The sequence below is a fragment of the Lithobates pipiens genome, unplaced genomic scaffold (genome assembly GCF_037356315.1).
Source record: "Lithobates pipiens isolate NorthernLeopardFrog02 unplaced genomic scaffold, aLitPip1_a1.2 Scaffold_18, whole genome shotgun sequence".
In the NCBI taxonomy this organism is placed as follows: Eukaryota; Metazoa; Chordata; class Amphibia; order Anura; family Ranidae; genus Lithobates; species Lithobates pipiens.
The window spans coordinates 400512734-400530267 of record NW_027507758.1 but is presented as its reverse complement, the minus strand read 5'-3'; the positions used below and the strand labels follow the sequence as shown (position 1 = coordinate 400530267).

Sequence of the window (17534 nt, the reverse complement as noted above, 5' to 3'; positions counted from 1 at the left end):
ATAGGGACTGACGTACAGTCTGCTAATCACTAACACACAACCTGCTTGGTCCACAAAAGTTCTTATAAGGACTGGTAACTTGGTATAGGGTGCTACGGTACATAGGCTTGAGTGCGGTACAGTCTGCTGTTCTGTAAGGACCGCTATAGGTCCACAATAGATAGGGTTGACGTGCACCACTGCTGACCGCTCACCTATACTGCAGCAGTCCTTCAGCGGTATAGGGACTAAGAGTTTTGTCACAGGGTCATTTAAAAAATGACATGCAGAGGAAGAGGCAGGCCCTTCCGCAGGGGTGGTAGGGGTAGGGCAGGAGCAACAGGCTTGAGCCAAAGTGGGAAGTTGCAGAAGGTGCGTTCAATTACTTTAAAGGATGCACCAGACTTGGTTGAGTGGCTCGCTCAGCCTTACTCTTCTGCACCCTCCTCATCCTCTCGATCTGCACCCTCTTCTTCACTCTCTGCTATGTGCACCCCCAAAGACACTACCACCAACAACACGACCACCACCACCACCACCACATACCTTCCGCTTGAGTCACTGGAATTATTTTCCGATCCATATCAAGAGGACATTTCTGATGCGCAGCCACTCTTGGTATTGGATCAGGAAGAGGAGGTAGCAACAAGCGCTACTCAGCAGTCTGACGCCAGTACCCAGATCAGCCCAAGGAGGAGGTTGGTCCCCGGTGTTGCTGCCTACTCTACTTATAGCGGTGGGGAAGGTGACGTTGATGATGACGTGTCTAGTGATGTCACGTGGGTGCCCACAAGAGAGGAAGAGGAGGGGAGTTCAGAGGGAGATATGGACCAGCAGATAGGGAGGAGAAGCAGCAATGACTTACATTGCACAGCAGGGACAAAGCAGACTGCAAATGTATCAGGAGCGAGTCATCGACCATGTACGGTCACATCTGGCGCTCCCAGGACACCGGCACATGGCTCCGCAGTGTGGGCTTTTTTTAACGTGTCCGCTGCTGACAATAGCGTTGCCATCTGCAATCTTTGCAGTCAACGCGTTAGTCGCGGTAAGCCCAATACTCACCTAGGGACGACCGCCTTAAGAAGGCACATGAGCAGCCATCACCGAGCCCAGTGGGAGCAACGGAACACACAAAGCCACACTGCAGGCTCTCACCGTCCAGCCTCGTCTTCTACTTCTCCTTCTCCTCTCTCCTCACAATTGTCCTCCACTCCACCTTCCATCACGCCAAGCTCACATTTTTCTGCAAAAAGGCAGGCTTCCGTGGGCCTAATGTTTGAGCGTAAAAAAATGATGACGCCGGATAACCCTCTTGCCCAACGGTTGGCGGCTGGCTTGTCAGAACTCATAGCCCGCCAACTACTGCCATATAAACTGGTGGACTCGGAGGCCTTTCGCAAATTTGTGGCCATTGGAACACCACAATGGAAGGTCCCAGGAAGGAAGTATTTCTCAGAGAAGGGCATCCCAGAGCTATATGGCCATGTTCAGCGGCAAGTGAATGTATCTCTGGCACACAGTGTCGGTGCCAAGATACATCTGACCACAGACACGTGGTCTAGCAAACACGGGCAGGGAAGGTATATCAGTTTTACTGCCCACTGGGTGAACCTTCTGACGGCCGTCAAGCATGTAACCCGTGGCACCCGTGTAGATTTGGTTTTACCGCCACGGATTGCATGCAGGCCTGACTCTTCTTCTCCTCCTCCTACTCCATCCTCCTCCCTCTCCTCCTCAGCTGCCTCCTCCTTTTCCGCTGCTAGCGTCTCTTCCACTGCACCGCCCAAGCTCCCCAGAACCTATTCCACATGCCAGGTGAGACGTTGCCATGCCGTGCTGCGTCTGTTGTGCCTGGAAGCAAAGAGCCACACTGGCCCGGCACTCCTTTCAGCTTTGCGTTCACAGGCAGATGAGTGGCTAACACCGCTCAATTTGACAGTTGGTAAAGTGGTGTGTGACAACGGTGCCAATCTGCTTAGCGCATTGAAACAGGGCAAAATCACGCACGTGCCGTGCATGGCACACGTCTTAAACTTGGTCGTGCAGCGATTCCTTGTCAAATACCCTGGGGTCCAGGACATCTTGCGGCAGGCAAGGAAAATCTCGGCCCATTTCAGAAGATCTTACACGGCCATGGCTCGCCTTGCTGACATTCAGCGGCGACACCATCTGCCGGTCAGACGTCTTATTTGCGATTGCCCGACGCGATGGAACTCAACCTTCTATATGCTTGATAGGCTGCTCCAGCAGAAACGTGCAGTTAACGTCTACCTGTATGAACTCTGCGAAAGAAACGGTTCTGGGGAGCTGGGTTTTTTTTCACCGCGCCAGTGGCTGCTCATGCGCGACACATGCAGACTTCTGCGGCCATTTGAGGAGATCACCAAACTGGTCAGTCGCAGCCATGGCGCCATCAGTGACATGGTACCTTATGCCTTCTTTCTGGAGCGTGCATTGCGTCGTGTCATTGATCAGGCTGTGGAGGAGCAGGAGCGGGAAGATGAGGAAGTCGCAATGCTGGATGAATTCCCAGGGGGGGCTACTCTATCTGAGACAAGTCAACAACAGGAGTCTGATGAGGAGTCAGAGGAGGATGGTGCCGGGGCGGATGAGCAGGAGCAAGAAGAGCATGCTTTAAACCTTTCTGGGATCCCTGTTGTGCGAGGATGGGGAGAGGAGAATGAAGAGGACGACATTATCCTGGATGATGAGCAGGAGCCAGGCCACCACACCGCTTCCACTTTAGTGCAAATGGGGGCCTTCATGCTCCAGTGTTTTAATAGGGACCCCCGTATAAAAAGCATGAGGGTCAAGGACCAGTACTGGGTGGCAACGTACTTAGACCCCCGGTACAAACACAAAATGGCGGAAATGTTACCGCCGTCGCAGAGGGCTGTCAGAATGCAGCACTTCCAGGCCTTGCTTCGAGAAATGCTGCATTCTGCTTTTGCGTGCGCTGGCAGAGGAGCAATTCCCACTCCCAGAGAAGGATTTGCGGGTACCAATCCAACAGCGCCTGCAAGAAGAGGCCGGTTTGAAGATGTGTTGGTGACTTCGGATATGAGGTCATTCTTTCAGCCGACCCATCGACAGGTGTCATCCGGATCCAGCATCAGGGAACGCCTAGACCGTCAGGTGTCCGACTACATTGGGTTAACGGCCGATGTGGACGCTCTGAGGAGTGATGAACCCCTAGACTACTGGGTGGGCAGGCTTGACCTCTGGCCAGAGCTTGCCCAATTTGCAATCGAACTGTTGGCTTGCCCCTCATCCAGTGTCCTGTCCGAAAGGACGTTCAGCGCAGCAGGGGGGATTGTGACCGATAAGCGTACTCGCCTAGCTCACCACAGTGTTAACTACCTCACATTTCTAAAAATGAATGAGGCATGGATCTCGGAGGAATTCAACACATGTGATCAGTAGACCATGTATATGTCTATAAACAATTTTTGGAATCAAGCACACAGACCTTCTTAATTCATTTGGCTCACTTCCCTGACCCAAAAAAGCACACCGTACTATATGCCCCTACCCTCCTCTTTGAAGAGGTTGAGCGGTGTCATATTTCTACTGGGGCTGCTTATTATGAGGGGTTCCCACCATCCCTGTGCTGTGCTGACTTCCTCCTGGGTGTTCTTATTATGAGGGGATCACACCATCCCTGTGCTGTGCTGACTTCCTCCTGGGGGTTCTTATTATGAGGGGATCACACCATCCCTGTGCTGTGCTGACTTCCTCCTGGGGCTGCTTACGGTGCTGCTGTCAGCGCTGTATGTCACGGAGCTGCTGTCAGCGCTGTATGTCACGGAGCTGCTGTCAGCGCTGTATGTCACGGAGCTGCTGTCAGCGCTGTATGTCACGGAGCTGCTGTCAGCGCTGTATGTCACGGAGCTGCTGTCAGCGCTGTATGTCACGGAGCTGCTGTCAGCGCTGTATGTCACGGAGCTGCTGTCAGCGCTGTATGTCACGGAGCTGCTGTCAGCGCTGTATGTCACGGAGCTGCTGTCAGCGCTGTATGTCACGGTGCTGCTGTCAGCGCTGTATGTCACGGAGCTGCTGTCAGCGCTGTATGTCACGGAGCTGCTGTCAGTGCTGTATGTCACGGAGCTGCTGTCAGCGCTGTATGTCACGGAGCTGCTGTCAGCGCTGTATGTCACGGAGCTGCTGTCAGCGCTGTATGTCACGGTGCTGCTGTCAGCGCTGTATGTCACGGAGCTGCTGTCAGCGCTGTATGTCACGGAGCTGCTGTCAGCGCTGTATGTCACGGAGCTGCTGTCAGCGCTGTATGTCACGGAGCTGCTGTCAGCGCTGTATGTCACGGAGCTGCTGTCAGCGCTGTATGTCACGGAGCTGCTGTCAGCGCTGTATGTCACGGAGCTGCTGTCAGCGCTGTATGTCACGGAGCTGCTGTCAGCGCTGTATGTCACGGTGCTGATGTCAGTGCTCTGTATTACGGTGCTGCTGTCAGTGCTCTGTATCTCCTGCACCCTCTTGTTTGCCTACCCTGGTCCCTGACCTTCCCTCTCCTCCATTGCCTTCATTAGCTCCATAGTCCTGAATTGTCAGAACAATTTCCCAAATAAAAAAAAAATGCTTGTAGTTATCGATCCCAAATTCACCTCATACATGTATTATGCTATTGTCCAGGTGGTGGGACTACGTGCTACCCCCTAATAATTACCCCGTGGCCGCAAATTCGACCTAAAGGTTTGCGAAATTCGCCTCCCATTGAAGTCAATGGAGCCCGCGGCGAACGGTCGTTTTCGCGAACGTTTGTGCCCGTTCGCGTTTCGCGTTCGCGAAACGTCCCGTCGGAAGTTCGTCCATCACTAATCACCATGTCTTAATGGGTGGATGTCAGTCTACAGAAGTGGGTATTTGAGCTCAGGCTACACTTCCAGGTAATGATACACTATATTTGTGGGAATTTCAGAGACCTGGTTCAACAGCTCTCATAATTGGCTGGCAAACATTCAAGGGTATACCCTTTATTGCAAGGATAGAGAGGGTAAAAAGGGGGAGGGGTATGCCTATATATCCAGAATAATGTACAATTGAATGTGAGAAATGACATCACTAAGGGAGCTAGGGAGGAGGTGGAATACTTGTGGGTAGAGCTCCAAAGGGATGAAGCTGAGGGCAAAATAATACTGGGAGTATGCTATAGGCCCCCTAATCTGAGGAAGGAAGGGGATACAGATCGCCTATCACAATTTGGATTAGCAGCAAGGATGGGAAGTGTTATCATAATGGGGGATTTTAATTATCCAGACATAGCCTGGGCAGAGGGAACCGCGCATTGATCTAAGGCTCGCCAGATCCTAAATGTCTTGCGGGACAATTTTATGGGTCAGATGGTAGACGCACCAACTAGAAATAAAGCGTTACTGGATCTACTGATTACCAACAATACAGACCCGATCACGGATGTGAAAATACAGGGCAATTTAGGGAATATCGATCACAGGTCAATTGGCTTCAGTATGAATCACACAATTAGGAAACATAAGGGGAATACAAAGACACTGAATTTCAAAAGAGGCAACTTCCTTAAACTATGAACCTTGCTAGAAGGCATAAATTGGGATAAAATCTTAGGAACAAACAACACGGAGGAGAGATTGGTTTGCTTTAAAAGCATATTAAATAAGGGCATTAGCCAATGCATCCCACTGGGTAATAAATTTAAAAGAGCGAACAAAAGTCCTGGATGGCTTAACTCCAATGTAAAAATGCACATAAAAGCAAAGGAGAAGGCCTTAAAAAAATACAAGGTTGAGGGATCATCATCAGCATTCAGACTTTATAAAGAATGCAACAAGAAATGTAAGGGTGAAATAAGGACAGCTAAGATAGCTGAAAGACACATAGCGGAGGAGAGCAAAAAAAAAAAATCCCAAGAAATTCTTTAAGTATTTAAACAGTAAAAAAGGGAGGACAGACCATATTGGCCCCATAAAGAATGAGGAAGGACATTTGATTACAAAGGATGGGGAGATGGCGAAGGTGTTGAATTTATTCTTCTCCTCAGTCTTCACGAGTGAATCGGGGGGCTTCAGTAACCAAAACTGCAGTGTTTATCCTCATGACACATCACAGGCAGCACCTCCATGGTTAACAGAGGACAGAATTAAAATTAGACTTGAGAAATTTAACATTAATAAATCACCGAGACCAGATGGCTTGCACCCAAGGGAACTTAGGGAACTCAGTCAAGTAATTGCCAGACCATTGTTCCTAATTTTTACTGACAGTCTACTGACTGGAATGGTACCATCTGATTGGAGAAAACCCAATGTAGCACCAATAGTTAAAAAGGGCCCAAAATACATCCCTTGGAATTACAGACCAGTTAGCCTAACATCAATAGTATGTAAACTCTTGGAGGGGATGATAAGAGACTATATACAAGATTTTAGTAATGAGAACGGTATCATTAGCAGTAATCAGCATGGATTCAAAAAGAATTGTTCTTGCCAAACCGATCTACTAACCTTCTATGCCCACGTACACACGGTCAGAGATTTTGCCAACCAAATCCGTCGGATTTTGCCTGTCGGATTTAGTCCGACGGATTGTGTCCGAAACTGTTGCATACACACGGTCGGGCCAAGTTGGCCAAAAATCCGATCTTTCAGAACGTGATGACGTAATTTCGTTACAATGGGACTACATTCAGGCTAGTAGCCAATAGCTTTGATGTAGGAATTTGATCTGAGCATGCGTGGCACTTGGTCCGATGAAAATGCTCTACACATGATCGGATTAGGTCCAGTTGGTCGGGAAATATTTCCAACATGTTGGAAAATTGGGTCGGACGGAGATTCGGACGGAATCAGTCTGATGCATACCACACACAGTCGGATTATCTGACGACACGGTCCGATAAGACTCATTCCGACAGATTCTCCGACCGTGTGTACAAGGGCTATGAGGAGGTGAGTTGCCAGCTAGACAAAGGATGGCCCGTAAGCGTGGTGTATCTGGATTTTGCAAAAGCATTTGACACAGTTCCCCATAAACGTTTACTTTACAAAATAAGGTCAGTTGGCAGGGACCATAGGGTGAGTACATGGATTGAAAACTGTCTGAGTTCAGAGGGTGGTGATAAATGGGGAGTACTCTGAATGGTCAGGGGTGGGTAGTGGGGTCCCCTAGGGTTCTGTGCTGGGGCCAATCCTATTTAATTTGTTCATAACCGACCTGGAGTATGGGGTAAACAGTTCAATCTCTGTATTTGCGGAGGATACTAAGCTAAGCAGGAAAATAACTTCTCCGCAGGATGTGGAAACCTTGCAAAAAGATCTGAACAAATAAATGGGGTGGGCAACTATATGGCAAATGAGGTTCAGTGTAGAAAAATGTAAAATAATGTCCCCTGTGCAGGCTGCATCCATCTTCGCTCCACTTCCTTCCGGGGGCCGTGGACTCTGGCTCTGTGACTAACCGGAGCCGTGTGACGTGCATGCGCATGGAAGTCGGCAGTAACGGCATATGCTGGGTGAAGAAACAGCACGGAGGTCCGTTTTTTCACAGCGCATGCGCCGATTACATCATCGGCGCACTGCAAGTGAAATATCTCCTAAACGGCGCACGAGGAAGCTTAAGAGGCTGCATTACTTACCTTACCCCTGCTTCAGCTGGCTCCAGCACGCTCCTCCTCTCTCTTTGATGTTCTGGACTGTAGGGCATTCCCTCTGAATCATCCAAAACCACACAGGACTATTAACCCCGCATTGTAGGTGGAGGAGGCAGGAGTACGACTACAGCTGGGAGTACCTTAGCGAGGAAGCTTCCCAGGACCACTGCTAGAGGGAGGAATAAGGTAAGTATTAATCCTTATTTCTGTGACCTTAGAAGGAATGAGCAGTTTACCCTTGCAGTTGGGAGGATGGGCACTGAAACGGTGGATCTGTCTAATTCCTGGAGTTGGGCTTTAATGACGGTGATGAAACTGCTGGTTTAGCATAAACTTGTAAACGGCGCTGTATACTCATTCTAGAACATGTGTCATGCAAGACACTTACTTTACTGTGTAAACATATAGAGATAATACTAACAATCATTTTCTTTATTTGAGGTTGCTATTACCAGACAGCTTGTGGCTCACTTCGGCAGAAGCATGATTGTACTAAACCTGCCAAGCCAAATAACCTGCCAAGCCAAATAACCTGCAACTATAATCCACTTCAACCGTGTGACCAAGGCTTTGCTTCTTTTTTGAAATAGCACCTCCAAGCAACAAGTAAACTCAAATAATGAAGCAGGGATCACAGTTATTTGAGATCGGCTGCTTCCAGGGAGCCTGTACAAGTCAATGCAAGTACTGCGGCTGTTGGGGTTACGAACAGATTAGCAATCCTGGACCAAGGCAGTTTGCGGCAAGGTCCACTCACAAGCACCTGTGATCCCTGATGTAGAAATACACTTTTCTTTGGTGCACAACCCTAATCAGCTATGTGAGAGAGGCCACATACTGTCAAGAAAACACTGCACAATGCTATAGTCAGAAAGTCTAATCCATATAGTTTACATATGAATTTTTATTATCTCAAGCAACCACATTCAGAAGGCTTCTCACACTGCCTCTCCACAGGAATGTAGCTCTTTTTGTCATACTGCCTGTGATGTGCAACCTTTCTCCAGTATTCCACTGCGAATAAATGAGGCTGCAGTACACCCAATGCCATGTTCTCATAATGAGGTAACCTATAGGCATTCAGTATATAAGGCTACTGGCATCTTTACGCCCCTTTCACACGGGCTGTCAGGTTCACCAGGCAGACCGGACCGGACCTTGCAGTCTCCCCTATTGAGAGGCAGATGTCAGCAGACACATGTCCCCTCCATCCAATGCTATCCAATCCGATCCTGCCCGCAAATTCTAGACGGATGGTGGTCCTATTTTGAATCCGTATGGCGGATCAGATGAAAACAGACTGGTGGTCCATTTCCACCTGATTTCCCCATGGAGTAGAGAGCAGGACTGTGTCCATGTCCGCTCTGCATAGTGAGCGGGGATGAACTTGTCATCCGCCTGCTCAGCTAGGATCAGTGCAGTGATCCCCCGCTAAGCAAGATTCTGCAAAACGGAGGCGCACCTGTGAAAGGGGCCCTAGGGATTTAGCTGTCATGACAGGCAGAAGATGAAAATTACTGACAAAAAAGTAGACTGTGTTTAAGACCCCTTTCACACCGAGGGCGTTTTGCAGGCGCTATAGCTTTAGAAATAGCGCCTGCAATCCACCTCAAACTGCTGCACCATTGTCTCCAGTGTGAAAGCCCGAGGGCTTTCACACCGGAGCGGTGCGCTGGCAGGACTTCAGGAAAAGTTCTGCCAGCAGATTATTTGGAGAGGTGAAGGAGAGGTGTGTTTCCCGCTCCTCCACTGCTGCTCAACATTGAAATCAATGGGGCAGCACTGCAATAACGCTGGCAAAACGCCGCTAATTGCGGCGTATTGTGGGCGGTTTTAACCCTTTCTCAACAGCTAGCGGGAGGTAAAAGTGCCCCGCTAGCGGGCGAAATGCGCTGCAAATCCAACGGTAAAACGCCACTAAAAATAGCGGCGTTTTACTGCCGACGTTATGAGCACGGCAGTGTGAAAGCCCTCTAATTTGTCAATATAAATTCTAAATATTCCTGTCTGTCTGGAGTTTAACTTTAAACCTAGGTTCACATATGTGCATTTTTGAAGGCCGCGTTTGTGTGACCCGTTCATTTCAATAGGCTGCCGTGCCTGCGTTATCCACAGAAAAAGGTGCATGAAGCTTTTGATAAATGCGGCCCGCAGGGAAATCGCATGGTCATTTTGACCATGCGATTTCCCTGCAGTTCCTACACCTGCACATGCACTGTGATTTTACATGTAGAATGAATGGCAGCCCTGCACATTTTCACAGAGCACAGCATTTTCACTGTGTGTGGTTGCCGGGATCGCTGCAACGCGCAGGAATGTCAACCAAGCCTTAAGAGCAAATCCAGGCAACAAATGAAAGTACTTAGTGACCTATTAATGCTATCCTGCAAATGTCAACCAAGCCTGAAGAGCAAGTTCAGACAACAAATAAAAGTACCTAGTGACCTATTAATAATTCATAAATGTGAATCAAGCCTTAAAGTGGTTGTTAAGCCACTACAGTAAAAACACCCCATCCCCTCTGTAACATAAAATTATGTGCCCCAGGGTCTGTGTTATATAAAAAAAAGATGCCGATTTCTACCTTTATATCAGAGAGCCATCCAGCACTCACGTGACTCCTCAACTATAGCAGGAGGGGCTGAGAACTCCCACTGACATCAGCTGGGGAGGAGAGTGGAGAGAGAGGTGAAGAGTCACGTGAGCTCAGATATAAGGTACAGATTGGCACATAATGTTATGTTACAGAGGAGATGGGATGTTTTTATTGTAGTTATGATAGAAAAAGGAGGGGAGGGGGCGGGGCACAGACAGGCAGGGAGGGGGGAGAGGAGGACAGACCCCAGACTGGCAAGGCAAACGGCAGCCAGGCACACAGCAGCTTCATAGTTTTACAACCCAATAAACAGTCATGCAGTGCATGTCTTTTTTGTAGTTTTAATGCTGGCTGAACTGGGTTAGGGTGAGGGGTAGCCTTGGGATACTCCAATCTTAGTGCAAAGTACAACAAAGGACTCCCTGGCTAAAATTTACTCTTTAGGGTAAAACCCCTCTTAAGACTAGTAATGGGTGAACTACAGCTCAGTGGACTTCAATGCAAGAGCAAACCTGAACCAGAAAATTTAGAACAGTCTTTACACTGCCTAGAAAAAAGTATTCATTGTCATGTTACAACCAAAAACGTAAATGTATTTTATTGGGATTTTATGTGATAGGCCAACAAATAGTAGCACATAATTGTGACGTGGAAGGAAAATTATAAATGTTTTTTAGAATCTCTTACAAATAAATATCTGAAAGTGTAGCATGCATTTGTATTCAGCCTCCTTTACTCTGATTCCCCTAATTAAAATCTAGTGGAACCAATTGTCTTCAGAAGCCATCTAATTGGTAAATAGAGTCCACCTGTGTGTAATTTAATCTCAATATAAATACAGCTGTATTTGTAGTGAAGTCCTCATAGGTTTGTTAGAGAACAAACGGCATCATGAAGGCCAAGGTCCACACCAGACAGGTCAGGAATAAAGTTGTGGAGAAGTTTAAGACAGCGTTAGGTTATAAACAAATATCCCAAGCTTTAAACATTTCACAGAGCATCGTTCAATCCATCATCTGAAAATGGAAAGAGTATGGCACAAGTGAAAACCTAACAAGTCATGGCCGTCCACCTAAACTGACAGGCCGGGCAAGGAGAGCATTAATCAGAGAAACAGTCAAGAGGCCCATGGTAACCCTGGAGGAGCTGCAGAGATCCACAGACCAGGGGGGGAGAATCTGTCCACAGGACAACTATTAGTCTTGCACTCCACAAATCTGGTCTTTATTGAAGAGTGACAAGAAGAAAGCCATTGTTAAAAGAAAGCCATAAGAAGTCCTGCAGTTTGCAGCACAGCAAACATGTGGAAGAAGGTGCTTTGGTAGATGAAAGCAAAATTTAACTTTTTGGCCTAAAAACAAAACGTTATGTGTGGCGGAAAACTAACACCCTGAACACTACATCCCCACCAGTGGTAGCAGTATTATCTTGTGGGGATATATTTATTCAGCAGGGACATGGAAGCTGGTCAGAGTTGATGGGAAGATGGATGGAGCCAAATACAGGGTAAACTTAGAAGAAAACCTGTTATGCCCTGTACACACAGTCAGACTTTCTGATGGAAAATGTGCGATCGGATCTTGTTGCCGCAAAATCCTATCATGTGTGGGCTCCATCAGACTTTTTCCATCTAATTTTTCCGACAACAAAATCCGATCGTTTAAATTCTGATCATGTGTAGACAATTCCAACGGAGAAAGTGCCACGCATGCTCAGAATAAATTACGAGAGGAAAGCTATTGGCTACTGCCCTCTTGTGTCTTGCCTACAGTCCAGCATGGTGGTGGGAGTGTCATGGTCTGGGGCTGCATGAGTGCTGCGGGCACTGGGGAGCTACAGTTCATTGAGGGAACCATGAATGCCAACATGTACTGTGACATACTGAAGCAGAGCATGAACCCCTCCCTTCAGAGACCGGGCCACAGGGCAATATTCCAACAAGATAACGACCCCAAACACACCTCCAAGACGACCACTGCCTTGCTAAAGAAGCTGAGGGAAAAGGTGATGGACTAGCCAAGCATGTCTCCAGACCTAAACCCTATTGAGCATATGTGTGGCATCTTCAAACGGAAGGTGGAGGAGCGCAAGCTCACTAACATCCACACTTTTCAGATATTTATTTGTAAAAAATCTTGAAAACCATTTATCATTTTCGTTCCACTTCACAATTATGTGTCACTTTGTGTTTGTTTATCACATAAAATCCACATAAAATACAATTTACGATTTTGGTTGTAACATGACAAAATTTGGAAAATTTCAAGGGGTATGAATACTTTTTCAAGGCACTGTACTTACTTTGAAACAACAAACAAACAAGAGCGGGTGCACAGACCTAGTGCAATATCCAACAAATTTTAATAAATGTATGATAGGTACTGCTCACAAACATATGAGTTTGAAGCACTCAGCAAGCCACACCTCTATGGCTTAGTGTTTCTAGTCTGAATAGTCACCAGAGCGTTAGGGGGACGACATTATTTTTTTTTTTTTTTTTTTTTTTAGCAATTTAGTGTAAATATGAGATCTGAGGTCTTTTTGACCCCAGAGCTCATATTTAAGAGGTCCTATCATGCTTTATTTCTATTGCAAGGATGTTTATGTTGAAGGAATAAAAGAGACACAATTAAAAAAAAAAAGTAAAATAAATAAGAAAAAAATATATTTTTTTTAACGTGCTCCATCCCGCCGAGCTCGCGTGCAGAAGCAAAGGCATACTTGAGCAGTGCACGCATATGAAAAAGCTGTTCAAAGCACACATGTGAGGTATCACCGCAAACGTTAGAGCGAGAGAAATAATTCTGATCACAGAACTCCTCTGTAACTGAAAATATGCACCCTGTAGAATTTTTTAAACATGGAGATTTTTAAGGGTAAAAGTTTGTCGCCACATCCCGCTGTGCTGGAAGCAGACACAGCCGCCGAGTGTGGCCAACTGGCTGAAAAAGTTAGCCGAGGACCTGGTGGCCAAGGATAGGGGTCTCCGAGAGTAATTGTATTATTGTCACAAGTTTCTGAGGAGCATGCGGAGTTGGTGACTTAACTCGGCTGAGAGATGGGTCTTGAGGATGTTTTTATTACAAATTATGTGAGCAGACTGCAGTTCCTCTTTAAGGAAATGCCCCCCCCCCCCCAGCACACAGAAGGTGATTAACAGCCTCAGCATGTTTTCCTATGGGACTGTGTAGAAAGGATTGTGTCCACTCCCTCCACTCAGGTCTCAGATTACACTCAGCTTTGTGCTCTATACTATGAATGTGTGGCATCAAATTCCCACCCCCATTGCCCTCTGGAGATGGGAAAAAGCCTTTGATCTGTGTGTTTGAGAAGACTGTAGAGAAGAATGGGCTGCAGATGAACAGGTACAACGTATGCAAGAGAATATTTTTCATCTCTGTGTATCACCAGAAGTTAGCCACTGCAGTGGGTATATTGAAGGGTTTACAACCACTTTAACTGATCTCAGGGGAAGAGGGAAGCGATCAGACCTAATATTGTTCCACAAAATGTGAGGCCCTAGGGGTGTCAGCTATGACCAAAGGTACATATGCTATTAAGATGTGAATATACAAATGTGACAATTGTTTAGGAAAAATGCATTATTGTAGCAGATTGTATCTATGCATGTGATTTCCACAGTTATCCCACACCATACAAGGTCTTTATTTCATTAGCTGTGTTATTAAGTGCATGCTGTTCCTGTCCAGAAATCATACAATCCAGAACAATTGAGTCTTTGATATGTACATAATTACCTGTGATCTTGTCCTTCTGGCACACATTAGTAGATGCTGCTGGTGTCAAAATATTACACGGCACCCAGGCTTTTCTTTTTGATATAGGATCCTTCACTAACCTAAAAACAATAAAATAAAAACTTTCTGTAGGCCCGTCAGTAAACAGTCACTGTAAATTATGACAAAAAAAACACGTTCTCTACTGATGTCTTGCGTCACCTTCTTAAGGAATGTATAGTGGTTTATATATTTAAATATACTCATATTTTTTCCTTAACCACTACAGATCCGCGCTATTGCCAAATGACGGCATTAGCGCGGACCTAGATTTCCAGGACTACGTCTATTGACGTCGTCCTGGTTACGAGCGGCCTGCGCGCCCCCTGAGGGGCGCGCGCGGCGCGCTCTGTGATCGGCGAGTCCGTGAGACTCGCCTGATCACCGATCCGTGTAAGGGGTCGATCCCGACCCCTTATCACGTGATCAGCTGTCAGCCAATGACAGCTGATCATGTGATAGAACGGAGCCGGTAATCGGCTATTATTCCTCCTCGCGCTGACAGCGCGAGGAGAGAAAAAAAAAGCCGATCACCGGCGGCCGTGATCGGGACATCAGTCCCGATCACGGCCATCAATACAAGGTCCCACCTGCCAGTTGCCTGTGCCCACCTGCCTCCCGCAGTGCCATCCTGAAGTAAAATAAAAGAGAAAGTAAGTGCCCCCCGTCAGTGCCCCCTGTCAGTGCCCATAGTGCCCACAGTGCCACCCACAGTGCCACCCACAGTGCCACCCACAGTGCCACCCACAGTGCCACCCCACAGTGCCACCCACAGTGCCACCCAATCTGCCTCAAAGGTGCTGCACCCCAGTGCCGCCCATCAGTGCCCAGCAGTGCCGCCCATCAGTGCCCAGCAGTGCCGCCCATCAGTGCCCAGCAGTGCCACCTATCAGAGCCACCTATCAGTGCCACCTATCAGTGCCCATCAGTCCCATCTATCTGTGGTACCTATCAGTGCCCATCCGTGCCACCCATCCGTGCCACTTATCCGTGCCACCCATCCGTGCCATCTTATCTGTGCCCATCTTTGCCCATCAGTGCCGCCTTATCTGTGCCCATCGGTGCCGCCTTATCTGTGCCTATTAGTGCCGCCTTAACTATGCCTATCAGTGCCCACCAGTGCAGCCCATCAGTGCCCACCAATGCAGCCCATCAGTGCCCACCAATGCAGCCCATCAGTGCCCACCAATGCAGCCATCAGTGCCGCCTAATCAGCGCACTTCAATGAAGGAGAAAAATGACCCGTTTGCAAAATTTTATAACAAACTATTAAAACATGATTTTTTTTTTTTTTTTTTTTGCATCTTTTTTTGTTTGTTTAGCAAAAAATAAAACTCCGAGCTGTAACTAAATACCACCAAAAGAAAGCTCTATTTGTGGGAAAAAAATGATAGAAATTTCATTTGGGTACAGTGTTGTATGCCCGCGCAATTGTCACTCAAAGTGCATCAGCGCTGAAAGCTGAAAATTGGTCTGGGACTGAGGGGGGTTTAAGTGCCCAGTAAGCAAGTGGTTAAAGTGGTTCAAGACCATTGTTTTTTATTATTATTAAAATAATAAACATGTTAGGCCGCGTACACACGCGCGGACTGTTCGCCCAACCTTGTTCGTCAAACAGTTTCGGCAAACAGTCCGCTCAAAATTTGCATGAGCGGACTTGCCCACACACGAGCGGACTGTTTCAGCGAACTGTTTGCCAAACAGTTCGCTCAACTTTTGAAATGAACGGACTCGCCCACGTAAGGCGGAGGCAAGTCCGCCCATTTCGAGCGCGTGTGCAGGTAGGCGGGGCCCGCGACGGAGACGTCGCGGGCTCCGCCGCCTGGAATGGACTTAAAGGGGAACCCCAACGCCGAAAAAAATCGGCGTGGGGGTCCCCCCAAAGTCCACAACAGACCCTTGTCCGAGCACGCCACCCGGCCGGCCAGGAAAGGGGGGCGAGCGAGCGCGCCCCCCCTCCTGAGCCGTACCAGGCCGCGTGCCCTCAACATGGGGGGTGCCTTGGGGAAGGGGGGGCCGCGCGGCCCCCCCACCCCAAAGCACCTTGTCCCCATGTTGATGAGGACAAGGGCCTCTTCTCGACAACCCTGGCCATTGGTTGTCGGAGTCTGCGGGCGGGGGGCTTATCGGAATCCGGGAGCCCCCTTTAAGAAGGGGGCCCCCGGATACCGGCCCCCCACCCTATGTGAATGAGTATGGGGTACAATGTACCCCTACCCATTCACCTGTAAAATAAAAGTACCCAAAAAAAAAACACAACACACGAGAAAAAATATTTTATTGCACAGCTCCGGGGGTCTTCCGTCTTCGGGGGTCTTCTCGCCGGACTCCTCCGCTATCTTCTTGTAGCTCTTTTACTAGCGGAGGAGTCCGGCTTTCTTCCTCCCCGCCGCCGGCCTCTTCTCCCGACTTCGGGGGTCTTGTCCCCCTCTTCGGTTCTTCTGCCGGGCCACCGCGCCTTGTTGTAGCTCTTTTACAGGCGGTGGCCCGATCTTCTGTCGCCGCCGCCTTCCGTTCTTCTGCCGGGCCACCGCGCCTTCTTATAGCTCTTTTGCAGGCGGTGGCCCAGTCTTCTGTCGCCGCTGTCGCCGTCGCCGTCGCCGCCTTCCGTTCTTCTTCTTCTTCTTCTTCTTGTTCTTCTTCTTCTCCAGGAGATGTTGACACGACGCTCTCTCCGGCCGGAATGCCAGAGCCGCCCTGCGCTGCCACTTATATAGTGACAATGGGGCGGTGTCACATGGTATATGTCACATGGGTTGGTCACATGGGTTGATGTCACATGGTGACCCCGCCCCTTACGATGTCATAGTCCCCATGTGACATCAACCCATGTGACCAACCCATGTGACATATACCATGTGACACCGCCCCATTGTCACTATATAAGTGGCAGTGCAGGGCGGCTCTGGCATTCCGGCCGGAGAGAGCGTCGTGTCAACATCTCCTGGAGAAGAAGAAGAACAAGAAGAAGAAGAAGAACGGAAGGCGGCGACGGCGACAGAAGACCGGGCCACCGCCTGCAAAAGAGCTATAAGAAGGCGCGGTGGCCCGGCAGAAGAACGGAAGGCGGCGGCGACAGAAGACCGGGCCACCGCCTGTAAAAGAGCTACAAGAAGGCGCGGTGGCCCGGCAGAAGAACCGAAGAGGGGGACAAGACCCCCGAAGTCGGGAGAAGAGGCCGGCGGCGGGGAGGAAGAAAGCCGGACTCCTCCGCTAGTAAAAGAGCTACAAGAAGATAGCGGAGGAGTCCGGCGAGAAGACCCCCGAAGACGGAAGACCCCCGGAGCTGTGCAATAAAATATTTTTTCTCGTGTGTTGTGTTTTTTTTTTGGGTACTTTTATTTTACAGGTGAATGGGTAGGGGTACATTGTACCCCATACTCATTCACATAGGGTGGGGGGCCGGTATCCGGGGGCCCCCTTCTTAAAGGGGGCTCCCGGATTCCGATAAGCCCCCCGCCCGCAGACCCCGACAACCAATGGCCAGGGTTGTCGGGAAGAGGCCCTTGTCCTCATCAAC

General features: G+C 48.6%; 1 protein-coding gene across 5 annotated transcripts in view; it reads right to left on the bottom strand.

Moving 5' to 3' along the window:
* The window catches only part of MCF2L2 (MCF.2 cell line derived transforming sequence-like 2), a 493994-nt gene that overhangs the window by 26681 nt on the left and 449779 nt on the right, over nt 1–17534 (bottom strand). For all 5 annotated transcript variants that reach the window (XM_077487886.1, XM_077487887.1, XM_077487884.1 and 2 more), the window contains one exon: nt 13976–14076. In XM_077487886.1, the coding sequence (XP_077344012.1) occupies nt 13976–14076 (101 nt within the window). The remainder of the gene's footprint in view (nt 1–13975; nt 14077–17534) is intronic.